Below are 15,112 nucleotides of genomic sequence, written 5' to 3' on the forward strand. Positions count from 1 at the left end.
TCTTAATGGACCGGTAAAAAGCGCACAAAATATATTATGTTACGATGGAGAGACAGCTATAGTAAGGGTATACATGCAAGGCATGAATGCGAACAGTAATATCACATGGACTGTGATGAACGGAAGTATCATGGAGAAGTCAAAGAAAAATATGAAAAATAGTAACAACGGATATAGTAAATATATATACATATACACTTTTTTTCATACGTTTATAAATACCAAAATTTTAATTAACCCTTTGTTTTTAAACCTCCGTGTGATAAATAATTTTGATATTTTAAAAACCATTTCAGATGTTTGGCTGTTGTTTTCCATCGTCATTTTCAATGTGTGTGTCATCATTTTTATCAAGTCGGTAACGCTAATAGATCGAATGCAGGACGTGCACATTGTTAAACTTGAAAAAAGGCAAGATTTGTTAAGTACTGTATCGAAAAAATTTCTTTCGTTTGGCTTGGACTCATCTTTGTTAAGAAATATGAAGGAATTACCTATTGGTGATCAGAGATTCATCAATCTCGCTCACCATCTAAGTCCAGCTTACGTTAGGATTGGTGGAACTGCTGCAGATTGTCTATATTTTAATGAGGTACGAATCACAACTTATTACCAATTTTTTTATTTTTTTATTTTTTTGACGTTTAACTAACTACCAATCAGTGGGAATCAATGTGATGTTTTTGAAATAGACTGATGCCAAGAAAAACATCTCAGAAGTTGAAATAAACAGTGCAGATATTAGCAACTTCACCATAACGAGTAACGACTTTGCTTCTCTGTATGACTTCACTCAAAAAGTAAATTTAAGTATGATGTTTGATTTGAATGTTTTATTAAGAAATATCGATGGTTCGTGGAACAGCGACAACGCGCGAGAAATCATTCGTTTTGCCAAGAGACGTGGAATGGAACTCGATTGGCAAATGGGAAATGGTACGTAGAAAATGTTTCCAACGATTTGTAATTCTATTTTTAAATCTTCACAACGTTATTTAAACACGATAACAAAGAAAATAAGAAAAAAAGCATTTTTACGCTATGAGAAATAGTAAACAATTGAATGATTTTTTAGAGCCCAACTCGTTTTTACATGTATTCAACGTATCTGTACCACCAGAGCAACTTGCTAGAGATTACACGGAATTGCGCTCCATACTTCGTAAATTAGGCTTTGAAAACAGCATAGTTGTCGGCCCAGAGGCAAATCACATTGGCGACGAAAATCAAAGGGGCGTGAAATATGTAGAGAAATTTTTGGAAAATATTAACGACAGCATTGATTACGTTTCGTGGCACCAATATTACTTAAATGGCCATGTAGCTCGTGCTGAAGATTTCATAGACTCAAAAGTTTTCAACAAGTTGCCAGCAGAAATTGATGTAATGACCCAGTCGTTAAACACGGGTATACCCATGTGGCTCTGTATGTATAAACTTGGTAAATTATTCAAGTACATAATGTCAAAATTTAATGGTGTGAATTTAACTTTTGCAGCTGAAACAGGTTCTGCTTATGGTAGTGGAGCGCCAGATTTATCAGACAAATACGTGGCGGGATTTTTATGGCTTGACAAGCTTGGCGTTTCTGCCAAAACAGGCATAAATGTTGTGGTTCGGCAATCTTTCTTTGGTGGTCATTATGCAATGGTTGGACCCGATTTAAGTCCCAATCCTGATTGGTGGATCGCCGTACTGTTCAAGCGATTTGTTTCTGAAAAAGTTTTGAATTTGGAGGGACCGAGTAATTTTGGAAACTTACGCTTTTATGCTCATTGTGCTGTGAAACAGTTGTACGTCAATGATGTGCCGACTATTGCTGTTTATGGAATGAATCTAAACGAGCAGAAAAGTAGTATTTATTTTCAAGATTTACCAGAAAAATCTACGATTCATGCGTACATTCTAACTTCTGACGCCTTGCAATCCAGGCAAGTTGAAAACTTTGTCCAAGAGTTTAAATTAACTAAAATTATAAGTTAATCTATAATGATTTTAATTTTTTTTTTTTTTTTTTCTCCAAAACAGAAATATTTTCTTGAACGAGAAACTTTTGGAGTTGAGAAGCGATGGGAGTTTACCACTCTTGACACCAAAAATCGTGGATAAAAATCAAGCCATAATATTACCTCCCTATTCCATGATTTTTTTGTTGATACAAAATTTCCAAGTTCCAGCGTGTTTGGAATAATCAGAATATTTATTATTCCATTCATGAAAAGTCTCAATCATTACGAAAGAATAAGAAAATTTAATTTTAATTTGTGTCTTTTTTTTCTAAACACCTTGATTGGTTTAGATTCGCAAGACTTTTCTACTCTATTTTGCTACAAGTTAACGCGTGTACATACACAACCACTAGTTATATTTAGATTCTTGCATATGTGAGTACTTTTCATGAATTCACGTCATTAGATGGGTAATATTTGACTGTGTTAGTCAAACACTATTTAATAGCTACTACTTTCAAATATCGGAAATTTTAATAATTAAAAAAAAAAAAAAAAAAAAAATTCGAGAGAGATAGGACTGGTAGCGAAATGAAAGACTCATTTTCATTTTTCAAAAACCCTAAGAATGTATACATGCGTGATATTTCGACTGGTATAGGTATATACGTATAGATACTGCATATAGATGTACATGTAAAAAACATGGTGATAAGCTTATCAAGAAAAACTACTGTAATCAAATTAAATGAATTTTCTTTATCTCAGAGTCAGTAAAGAATATTTTTTTCATGTTTTTTTTATTAATTTTCCAAATACCGAGGGTATTATAATTAAGTATTTATATTTGATTCTTCAATTAATAAATAAAAAAAATGAAAAAAAAAAAAAAAAAGAATTACGTAAAAGCTCTTTTTCTATTGATTTTTTTTCTGTATATTATACAATATATTGTTAACTACGTAAGCGTTTAATCCTTCCTAACTAAAAGTGCTTTGTTGCTTTCTCAAATTATTTATGCATTTAATACACAAAAATTTAAATAATAAAACATTGAAAATAAAATAATTTTCAACTGCAGAAATGTAAAAAAAACAAAAAACATCTTAAGTCGACGTCTGTTTTTTTTTTTTTTTTTAATTAATTTTTTATAAATATAAAGTGAGAGTTTACTGTAAATACACGTATACGAAGAAAAAAAAGCCAATTTCTTGATTTTTGAATTAGTTAATCAAGATAGTATATATGATTTATTTGAACAAAAGTATGTTATTAAAAATAATGACAATTGCTCTTATAATTTTTACTTCTATTCATAAATTTTGATGTAATTTTTTAATTATCTGCTGTTTTATATTGATTTCGTCGGTTCTTGGAGGGTAAAAAATTAATGGGTAACCATCCGCACCACCAACCCCGGAAGTAACTACTTCTCGCACGGTTTTAACATCCCGATACACGAAAAAGCACTAAAACCTTGGCCATTGACAGTATAAAAAAAATATAATTTTTTTGAAAGCAAAATCGGACCATTTAAGTCAGAATTCGTATCGTGGAGAAATCACGTTTTTGATCTCGGAAAAATTGAAGTTAATACAGATAATTGAAAAAAAAAAATGATATCAGGCAGCTTGTCGTCATCGTAATCGAGGGTTCACGACATCAGCGCATCTCAAAAGTCACGACTGATTGGAAAGAGAGCCGGGGGCGACAGCGGGTCGAGAAGGGGTTCGGACGCGCTTGATTAAACCCTTCCACCCGCGCACCGAAACGGTAAAGTATATATATGTATATGTATACGTGTGGGTACGCACACATCCACGGGGGGAACGCCTGCACGGCGGTCCATTGCAGGTGAGCCGGCGTGCATTGGCATCCAGGAAGGATGAGATGAGAGAGTGCAGAGCCCTCCCTCCCGACCCCCTGTCGAGTTAGCGCGCACGACGCTAGAGATGACACATACGAATAAGGGGTAGGGGGGGTTGGGGTGGATGGAGCCAACGCAGTGGGGGTGGCAGCCAGCATCAGGCAGCATCTCTCCCGCGGCTCCCTCATATCCATGGGCGGCGGCGGTGGTGGCATCGGGGTACATACAGAGGGTGTAGGGGGGGGGGGTGGGGGAGGCGCAGGCGCCCGGCCGATCGATGCGGGATACAAAGCTCGCGAGGGAACGAGCAAGGAAGGAGGCTCCCAACGCGAGAGGAGCCCGCGCCAGTGTCGGCCGTATTTCCGTGCCTACCCGCTCTCTTATACCTGCGCGCCCCACACATATATATATAAATATATACGCACAGCCCCGCTGTCGTCACCCTTTCGAGTCAACAGCCAACGAGTCCAGGGCCCAAGGAGACCCACCGACCCGAGACGTACCCGGGGGCGCGAGATCAACCGGCTCCAGCCGCTCCGCTCCCCCCCCCCCCATCCCTGCGCCCTCTAGCCGGGACTGCAGCCTCTCCCTCCTGGAGCACCCGCAACGGAGCTTACACGATACACAAGTATGACACTTGGAACCGAAGGAGCATCGCCGTATTAGATCATTACAGCTGCCAAACGAGTGCACTTGCACACACTTGTATTATATACAGATCGAGAGAGCAACAAGTTATAAGCGATCCGAGGTGGTTAAGATTAGGCAGTGGGGTCGGTTGTCGCTGGTGCTGGTTAGGCTAAGCCGCCGTCGAAATGTGACATGGATGTCTTGGACGTAGTGTGTGCCCTCCTAGCCATCGCTCTCTACTACAACACCCTCCACGCGGGCTTCGTCTACGATGACAGGTACGCCTCTCTCTCTCTCTCTCTCTCAACATAAAAATATACACCTACACTTAATTATGGGTGTATTTTCACTCGTACCGATTTATTTATCATCCATCACATCAAGTATACGTCTCATCTTCGAGAGCGCGCCACCACATAATACCTATTAGCCGTGTATACGATATGACGGGGGGGTTGGGGAGGGTTAAAGTGGGCGCAGAGAGAGGAGGGGGACACGCGATCGCGGGCAGTTATTTGCATCCTTGCCGTTTCCGGAATCGCGGCTCGTGGGTGCTATCATCGCTCGAACTTGTCGGGCATATAATACGCGTGTGTATTATTATCCTCGCAAGCTCAAGCCGTGTCCGCTCCTTGTGGGTACTCCTCCTTATTCTTGTTTGTTTACCTGGACGTGCAAGCGTGGGTACACGTGCATTATCGAAAAGCTCGACAAGGGGGGGGGGGGTGGTGGACGAAATTTCGAAATTCCATGAATTTTGTACATTTGCCACGCGAAAAGCAAATCGATCCGAGGACCATGGACCCGAGTGGGTATACCCGTACACCGCATGAGCTTGCGGGGTGTTGCGTGTGTTCGGACAGCTGCGCGCGCTTGCGTACACAATAAAATACGTGTGTGTGTGTGTGTGTATACAAGCGAGCTTTACCCAAACGTATACAAGACGATGGTTCGGGGTTGGCCACCTATGTGTGTATCATCATAATGCCCATAACTCCTATTCGTATGTGAGGTATACAACATTAAGCGCGAGATGAATATTTTTTTTCTCTATATGGCAGTTGCACGGTCCTCCGCGTGGAAATTCATTTAAGCCGCGTGTAATGGTGGGCCGTAAACATCGTAGATACGCGCCCTATTTTCCTTTTTAACGCGCGGACGCTCGTTATATACACGTATATAATCAAGAGGGTTTATTTGCGTTTTGAGATAAAAAAAAAAAATCTTATCGATTTTTAAATTAAAAGACGCGTGGGTATTTTTGCATGCAGTGTCATTCATTGGAAATATTTACCGTATTTTTTTACCTATATGTATTCTGTCATTTGTAGTTTTCCACGGGGTAAAAAAAAAAATTTTAATGTTTTTTACGATGCAAACGAAATTAATGATGACAATTTTTTCATGCTCGGTAATTATTGCGTTTTGGTTGAACGCGGGTAGGTACTTCGTGAAATGAAAAATAATGATTTACGAAAGATTTATGTTAATCCCCGCTAGAGTGGGATATTAAGCCAAGCTTTTTAATTATAACGTCGTGCCAGTAACTCTCGCGATAATCAGGGGCTTTGGTTGCGAATGTTTTCGTAAATTCATTAGGTAAGAAAAAAAAATAACGAATATTCACTCGCACGAGATAGTACAGCGAGTTTGTACTTTATAAAAAAAAAAAAAAAAAAAGAAAAATATATGAAAAAATTGTCACATGAGAAACTTGAGAATAGCTCTCTCGCATGGATATTGGGTTACGCAATACGCGGACGAAACGATATATTTCAAGCAACAGCTTAAGAAACTTAACACCACGTGGTTATGATCTACTTATGTACCTTTGATGCTCTCGTGCTGATGTATCAGTTACCCTCAAAAGTAAAACCACTCTCGTCAACGACGCGTGGACAAGTATACATATATACAGAGTGCAAGTAACGCGAGGAGCAAAATTCTAGTCACCTCTTTACCTTCGTAAATTGTTTTTTTTTTTTTCGTTTTTCATCTCGCACTCTTCCCCAAGTCTACTTAATCCCAAAAACAAAGCTACACCAAATGTTTATTCATTCCGAGAGCGCACGGAAATACAGAAAAGATCTAACGCGCGAAGCAACGAGGCGAAAACAAAACTTTTTTTTTTCATTTTCTGCTTCTATTATATTGCCGCGGTGCACAATCGCTATCTTTATTATTCTTTTCATTGTTTCGGCCAAGTTTTGTTCCCACCGAAATGGTAATAAAAGTAACAAAATGAAAAAAAAGGGGGGGGGATGGTCGTACCTATATACCTACATAGGTAGCGTCGTTATAGTCGGCCGAGCGTGTATGCAAATGCGAAACAAGATACATGAGTATAAGTATCGCGAAAGAGGTGGTGTGTCTAAGCTCCTCTTCCTTCCCATAACACCTGCTCGTATCACGCGATACCTGTTGCCGAGCACGACATGTATATACGTATATTGATCACCTTTTTTCTTTTAAAGTCGATCCTGTCATCGACTTTAATCATACACATTAGCTCCGTATATTATTTAATATATACTTCGGGGGGATGGTGGCGTATTAAAAATAAATTCTCGTAAAGGTCAATCCGTCGCATTGATATGAGATACATATCGGTACTGTTTGATGAAAAATTTAGTACGGGCAACAGCTGCGCGCGACTTAATTTTTGATACAAATATCCGGAACAAGTGAGACTAGTAACACATAGTAGTGGGTATATATAAGTACAGTGGAGGAAAAAGAAAAAAAAAAAGAGTTAAGACGAAAGCTGCAACGCGTTACATGTCACCAGTGAGCACAGGGTTGGTATATATAGTGGGTGGTAGGGGGGAGGCATCGGCGTTACATCTAAAGTTATGCCAGTCGCGTTTACCCGTGGAAACTCGGTGAAATCGATAGCGCACCCCCTACTCCCTTGTCCCATCTCATCCCTCTCCCCAACCCCCCTATTACACCACATGTATATATAACTATATATACACACACACTATACACACATCTCTCGCCGTCGCATACCGGCATCTGCGACTGCTGGGCAGCTATACATATAATACACACATACAGCCGAGCTTGTGTATTTACGCTTTAGCCATTTTCCGCAGAGCCCCTTATTCCATTTCTTCCTTCCTCCGTGTATATATACCTACCTACTTCATACTCTTATACATTCGACACGCTTCCGCTCGACTTTTTCCTTCTTTTTCCTTCGCATCCTTTCATTCTCATTAGCCGGCTCGTTGCTTCGCTATCGCGCCCGGCGCACGATACCCACCAGCTGTATATTATAATATTATATACCCCGTGTACATGTGCGCATCATAACACTTATACAATATTCGTAGGTGCAGCTTTTAATTTTGAGCCTTGTTGAAACAATGGGTGGAAGAAAACAAGGGGGATTATATTATATACAATGACAGAGTGTGTTGAAACGCTTGCAGGAGGGCGATACTGACAAACGGGGACCTGCGGCCCGGCGCCCCGTGGAGCCGGCTGCTCGAGAATGACTTTTGGGGCACGCCGTTGCGCGAGCGCGGCTCCCACGGCAGCTACCGGCCGCTCTGCGTCGCCACGTACCGGCTCAACTACCTCCTCGGTGGCCTCGAGCCCCTCGGCTACCACCTCGTCAACGTTCTCCTGCACGGCCTGTGCACCGGCCTCCTCGTCCGCATAGCCCGGCGCCTCCTGCCCGGCCAACGACTCGCCCAAGCCGTTGCCGGTCTGCTCTTCGCCGCCCACCCCGTGCACACGGAAGCCGTGGCCGGAGTCGTGGGCCGAGCCGACCTGCTCGCCTGCCTCCTCGCCGAGGCCGCCTTCCTCGCGTACCTCGGCTACCGTGGCCCCGAGGCCCGCACCCGCCCCGCCCGGCTTCTACGTCTCGGGGCGGCCTTGGCGCTCTCGCTGCTCGCCACCCTGGCCAAGGAGACGGGCATCGCCTCGCTGGCCCTCTGCCTCCTGTGGGAGCTGAGCCTCGGGCCACGCGGCAGGTGGCCGGCCTCGGGGTTGCTAGGGGGTAGCTTGGCCGGGTTGGCGCTGGCGCGCTTGCGGTTGTTGGCCTCGGGTAGGCCGCCCGAGTTCGCCAGCGCCGACAACCCGGTGGCCCGGCATCCCTCGAGGCTGGCTCGGGGATTGACGTTCCTTTACCTGCCGGCGGCGAGTCTTGGCATGCTCCTCTGCCCGTGCACCCTGAGCTTCGACTGGTCGATGAGCGCAGTGCCGCCCGTCGAGAGCCTCGCTGACCCCCGGAACCTGCACTCGCTGCTCCTGTACGGGACCCTAGGGGCCGCCGGGCTCTGGGCTCTGCGCGCCCTCAGGCGCCAACACTCGCGGGAACAGCAGAGGCTCAAGCTGCATCAGCAACAGTCGCAGCACGCACCGGCCGACCAAGTGGACGCTACCGCCAAATACGTAATTATGCTCACGCTTTTTTTAATGCGTGCTCGATTGTACTGCGAGCTACATTTTTTATTTTTTGTTTTTTCGTTCCTTTCGTGATGAAAAATCTACGTCACGGGATGAGCAAGGTTTTACGTGAAAACAAAACACATCGTCACGTTGCTTTTGATTTTTGATAATCAGCGCAAGTTTGACCTACATCATTTTGGACGAGTTATCTCATGTACATGAGTAAAGTATTTTTAATGTTATAGGTATTACTTATACTCTCTAAATTTGAAATAGTGAAAATTTCAGTAAACAAGTTTTTCATCGGTTAAATAGTGAGAAAATATAAAAATATCACCGGTAATTCAATGAAACATCTTGATCCAAGTGAAGAGAATTGTACAGCTTATCCACAATATTTTATGTGGCACCGACAATACCTTTTTACCAACTCATTTAAATAGTGAAACGTTAGCTTGGCAGAAATAGTGAATATTCACTGTTTCACAGTAAAATCCACCATTTTACAGTGAATATTCACTAGTTGAAATAAGTTACAAGTATACAACTTTGAAATAGTGAAATGGACTGTTGCACTGCTAAAATAGTGCATATTCGCTATTATTCAGTGTGTATATATATTATGCATTTTATTGGAAAAGTTGTACTTGCTTATCCCTATTTAAAATATAGAGAGTAAGAGTAGGGCGAACCACTTTAATGTGTTTTTTTTTTTTTCTAACCCGTATGAAAGTCGATTCGGTGGCGTATAACGTTAAAAGTATGTAAGAAAACTCGGTCCCGACAGCACGCCGAGTCAGCACCAGCCACGTACAGCTACAGCTGCGCGTCGAGCCTGTCGAGCTCGGATTGCTGGGGCCCGCAGCACCAGCACCACCAACAGCTGCTCAAGTGGAGCTCCTGGCTGGCCCAGGTCGAGCCCGAGGCGTCGCGCTGCCCGGTCTGCTCGGCCCGGCGCACCAACCACGGCCACACCGACGGCTGCCGGGCCGCCAACAACAACAACAACGGCCCCGTCGTCGACTGCCACTGTCCCAAACAGCTACGCGCCGCCCGCCAACAGGCCAACAAACTTTACCGGCCCAGGCCCTACACCGCCACCACCTCCACTTTCTCGTCCACCTCCTTGGCCTCCACCCTCACACAAAAATCGTAAGTATACTATACCCATCGCGCGTATATAATCCCAACGTTGCTCTCGAAAGACCAAGTGTGCTGATGTGTATTTTTTTTTACCCCCCATCGTCGCAGGACTCCGGGTCGGCCGGCGGGAGTTTCGGGCGCGCAGGCGCTCCTGCAGATCTTGGGTTTCCTGGTCCTGCCCTTCCTACCGGCGAGCAACCTCTTCTTCTACGTCGGCTTCGTCATCGCCGAGCGCATCCTCTACCTGCCGAGCGTTGGGGCATGTCTGGCGGTGGGCGCCGCCGTTTCCGGCACGTACGACCTCGCCAGGCGCAAGGCCTGTCCCCGCACCGCCCGGGCCATTCTACTGCTCACCGGGGTCTTGCTCAGCTGCATGTCCGCGAGGACCATCATGCGCAACAACGACTGGCACAACGAGGAGAACCTATACAGATCCGCCCTCCGGATCAATCCTCCGAAAGGTCCTTTTCTCTTTTTTCATCTTCTTCTTTGTTGGAAAGTTCCGTTTTAACTGGTCGACAAATTGCAGCTTACGGGAACTTGGGCAGCGTCCTCAGCGCCCAGGGCCGAGTCGAGGAGGCGGAGATGGCCTTTGCCGAGGCGCTCCGGCATCGGCCCAACATGGCCGACGTCCACTACAATCTGTGAGTACATAATATGCGCTATTATTTACAGTTTTTCTATGAAAAAAAAAAAAAAAAAGAAAAAAAAATGTGTTGATCCAACGCCTGCATCCTCCTCCACAGGGGAGTGCTTCAGCAGGGCAGGAAGGATTACGAGGAGGCGATCCTCAGCTACAAGCGAGCGATTCACTTCAGGCCCTCTCTGGCGCGTAAGTTTCCCTTCCCCCCCCCCCTCAGCTTTACGGGGGTATAATATTTGTTTCCTCGCAGAGGCTTACGTTAACTTGGGGGCGACCCTGGTGACTCTGGGCCGGGTCGCGGAGGCGGTGCACGTGCTACGTACGGCGGCCGATCTGGACGGCTCGGCTCTGAAGGATCGTCGGGCGCACGAGGCGGCGAGGGTCCAGGCGCTCCTCCAGTTGGGCTCGCTATACGCGGACGAGGGCAGGCTGCACAAGGCGCTATTCTCGTACCAGCAGGCCCTCGACAGCCTGCCCGAGCACTACCCGCCCCAGAGCGTGTACAACCTGCTCGGGGAGACCCTGTCGCGGCTGCAGCGCTACGCAGAGGCGGAAAAGTGGTTCCAGGCGAGCCTCGCCAGCCAACCCGACCACGTGCCCGCTCACCTCACCTACGGCAAGTTGCTCGCTCGCAACGTGAGTTCCTTTTTTTTTTTTTTTTTTTTTTTTTTATTTCTCTTTCAACTTTACGTTGTTGTTTTTTTGACGTGCTCACTTTGTTTGCTACGCCGCTTTAAATCAAAAAAAGCTGCTTGTTATTCAACGTTGTATTCATTTCAAAATAACAACACAGCGCTGCCTTTTTTTATTTCTAGATGCAACTACTTTTTTTTTTTTGGGGGGGGGGTTGGGGATTTACTCGTAAAAAAAATCACACGTATGTATTTTATTTATTACCGTTAAAAACTCGCTGATTGGGAAGTGAATTGAAAAAGTGCACTGGAGTCACTGCGTTGAATGTGTATATGTATATATTTAAATTTGGGTGGAATTCATAATTGTTTGTGTGCAATGTCCTCCCTGTCGCAGTCTAGCCGCATCACGGAGGCGGAGAGCTGGTTCCTGCGAGCGCGTAGGCTCGCGCCCCGGGACCCGAGCGTGCACCACCACTACGGGCTGTTCCTGAGCGCCCAGGCTCGTTTACCGGAGGCAGCGTCGGCCCACCTCGAGGCGGCCACGCTCTCGCGCACCGACTACGAGCTCGCGCTCGCCGCGGCGTCGAGCTTGCGCCGAGCCGGCCGATGCGAGGAGGCCGAGTTCTGGTACCGGCACGCCCTCGGGCTCAGGCCCGACGACGCCCGTAGCCACGCCAACCTCGGGGCCATTCTCCACCTCAACGGCAAGTACCGGCAAGCGGCCGCCGCTTACCGGGAGGCCCTCAGACTCCAACCAGGCGACCCCACCACCATCACCAACCTCGGCAAGCTCGCCGCTCTGCTGGCCTAATGAACCGCTCATCCTTCGTCGACGATTCATTATCATTACTCATTATGGTCACAATTGTACACGTACTCGCGCTCACCTGTTATTCGCTGCATCCTCCTCTTTTCTATACTCGTCTGCTACTTATTTCTGCAGATACGGTTCTCTTGGCAAATCACACACGTCTTTTCTCCTTTTTCTCTCTCTCTCTTTCTTGCATTTTTATACTTACTCCTGTATCGTTGTTTGTTGCAACCACCCTCACGCAAGTCTATACGCACACACGCACTGTATACCGATCGTCCTCGCGACCGGCGAGACCTCACTCGAGAGCTTCCTTGATACTTTTGTCTATAAATATATATGCGTTGTTACGAGCGAGCGAATTTTTTTCCTATTTCAGCTCGATCGTATCGTTTATACGTACATATATACATGTACTCACGTGTATAATTATATATTTATATTGTTCGCCTCTTTTCCTCTGTACGCCTCGCTATCAAAGTATTAAGTGTGTATCAAGCCGTCGCGCGCCCGCTTGTGTGACTTTTTTTACATCAACATATGCATACATATACATATATATATATATATATACATATGAAAAAAATAAATAAAATACGCGGGTACGCCAAGTACTCGCAATATACATGATAAAGGTAAGGTAAACGTACATACAACGTACACATGACACGCATACGTGTAGGGTATGTCATATATACATACATGCATATATATTTATATACGTAAGAAATCAATATCTAATAAGCCATCGTCACTCATTAAGCATCTGCATTGTGTACTAATTACGTATTCTAACGGGAACTTTGTACGAAATAATGAAGAAAAAAAAAAAAAAAAAAAAAAAAAAAAAAACTCAAGGAACTTGGTTAATACTTTTATACTGATGTTACATGTCGGACAAAACAGAAAACAAAAAACCTTGTATATTTAACAGTGTCAAGTTGTAACTTTATTCACGATCGAGATAGAGAACGAAGATTCAAAGACTATATATATATATATACATACAATTGTATATACATCCTACGATTATCATTCGACTGATTTTAGTTTTGCGATTATTGTTGTATTTATTATGTTGACATTATATTATTCGTATGTATAAGACCTGTGTGCCAAGCTTGTATTGACTATTTTTGATGGGATTATCGATTCTCGTTCGTTTTGTGATTCATCAACGAAACATAAATATGTTACATATGCAACGTTAATGTGCAATATTATTATTATTATCATTTGACGTCGAGCTGTGGGAGATAAGCATAATATTATTAAGTATTGATTTTGCTGATGATGAGTATATACATATATTATATTCGTTGGTTGTGCGTTGACAAAAGAAAAAAAAAACATATAAAAGGCTTCCTTCGGCATCTGCCTCATTTTCAAACGAACATTTATTGTCGTTCTGTGATTTTCCATAGTTTTAAAGTAATGAAATAAAAGTAAGTTGCAATCAAACATAAAATACTCAAAGTCGATGAAGCAATCATCTGAAGAGGAAAAAAAATAATAATCGCTGAATATGCATCATGGGATAATACACTCAGTCTGGTGATGTATTATGTATATAATGACACGAACGATTTATTGTAACGAAAATAATGATAGGATTTAACGAATAGTCTAATTAATCATATTTTTTCGACAATACTCGATGATCTTTTTACTATTTTAGTGAGAGAAAAAAACAATGACATAGTGAGAATGCGTTTTTAAACGATGCAAAGGAAAATCAAATGTTTTTTGTTATTAATTTTTTATCTACCAATAAAAAAAAAAATTTATAAAAACTGTGATTGTACTTTATGAAAATATCGTATACATATAAATATATGAATACATAAACACACATATACATAAATATATATATAAAAATATAGTTATATGAGATTTGCATTGCGATTTGCGCTAAAGATTCTGCTTTGAAGTATTATCGTCTGTTTTTGTGTTCGAAAAACATCTGTCCTTCATTTTTCCACACAATATATAATTTATGCGAATTTTTGCGTTGGCGGAAAAAATTTTCACTCTTCGCACGAAGACTTATTGGAAACTGTAGGAAAGGTGATGACAATAAAAAATGAGTCCTTAATCTGAGATTGGATTTTATTACTATTATTTATTTAACTTCAAATTAGGTATTACAACTTTGGTATAAAAACAAAGTAATCACACTGCATTATGAAAGAGATTACGAGAAAAATTTTTTTCCTTCTATTATTTTATTTATCATCTGCATCAGACGAATCGAACGTTTCGATGATTGTTAAAATAATAATTAAATAATCATCATAATGATAATAATTGGTGAGTACCATTACACTTAAATAAATTATACGTATGTAATGTACAATTACATGATTATTAACAATTGAAAAAAAAAAAAAATGTATAAAACAAATAGTCGTGTTATACATGCACGCGTTAAATAAAAGAAATAAAAAAATGAAAGAAGATTATAGTAAAAAAAAAAAAGACAGAATAAGTTAACAAATAACAAACACGTATTTTTTTTTGTATAATATGTCTTAAGCAATGAAAGTTTCACAAAGAAATACGTATATATGTATACTTTTGCTCACTCGTATTCGCTTCGTTTCTTACGACGTACTTGATTTTTATTTATCTTAAATTCATTATAGCGGCAGTTTTTTTTTTTTTTTTTTGCATATTTATTAAGGATAATGTGAAGATCGAAACGATGCTTATATATACCCATACGTACGGTTTACTTTAAGCGCATTGTATATTTATATTTATTATACGACGACGGTCTGATTAGGTAAGGAGTAATTAAACTGGTTTGATTAAACGTGAAACGTTCCAGCCGGAACAGACGTAAAAGGAAAGGGGGGAGGGGACACAAGTTTGTCGGCGCGGCTATACGTTATATTAATTATAATTAATGATAGACACACTATCCCTACGATAAAAGAAGCCTCGATTCTCCCTTGCTCTCTCTCTTGTGCACACACTTTTTTTTCTCTCGCGTTCATTCGCCTAACAACTCGACACCCCGACATCGTGCTT

At 42.5% G+C, this 15,112-nt stretch overlaps 2 protein-coding genes across 4 annotated transcripts; both read left to right on the forward strand.

Annotated features, from left to right (window-relative positions):
- The first annotated feature begins 359 nt into the window (after positions 1-359).
- LOC106645320 (heparanase) lies at positions 360-2,191 on the forward strand. Its single transcript, XM_014361163.2, has 5 exons — positions 360-592; positions 693-936; positions 1,076-1,426; positions 1,499-1,931; positions 2,029-2,191. The coding sequence occupies exons 1-5, from the start codon at positions 377-379 to the stop codon at positions 2,189-2,191; spliced, it is 1,407 nt and encodes a 468-aa protein (XP_014216649.2). The 5' UTR covers positions 360-376.
- A 2,392-nt stretch (positions 2,192-4,583) lies between these two features.
- Positions 4,584-12,408, forward strand: Tmtc2 (Transmembrane O-mannosyltransferase targeting cadherins 2). 3 transcript variants are annotated; one of them, XM_089598280.1, is made up of 8 exons: positions 4,584-4,724; positions 7,884-8,850; positions 9,767-9,888; positions 10,099-10,451; positions 10,520-10,634; positions 10,737-10,822; positions 10,884-11,269; positions 11,663-12,408. In XM_089598280.1, the coding sequence occupies exons 1-8, from the start codon at positions 4,639-4,641 to the stop codon at positions 12,077-12,079; spliced, it is 2,532 nt and encodes an 843-aa protein (XP_089454406.1). In that variant the 5' UTR covers positions 4,584-4,638; the 3' UTR covers positions 12,080-12,408. The 3 variants fall into 3 exon arrangements, with proteins under 3 accessions (XP_089454406.1, XP_089454405.1, XP_089454404.1); XM_089598279.1 differs by having other exon boundaries at positions 7,884-8,814; positions 9,731-9,943; positions 10,136-10,451; XM_089598278.1 differs by having other exon boundaries at positions 7,884-8,756; positions 9,682-9,927.
- Positions 12,409-15,112: the final 2,704 nt, after the last annotated feature.

The sequence above is a fragment of the Copidosoma floridanum genome, unplaced genomic scaffold (assembly GCF_036245765.1).
Source record: "Copidosoma floridanum isolate Cflo_tuat_1 unplaced genomic scaffold, Cflo_Japanese_pri ptg000006l, whole genome shotgun sequence".
In the NCBI taxonomy this organism is placed as follows: domain Eukaryota; kingdom Metazoa; phylum Arthropoda; class Insecta; order Hymenoptera; family Encyrtidae; genus Copidosoma; species Copidosoma floridanum.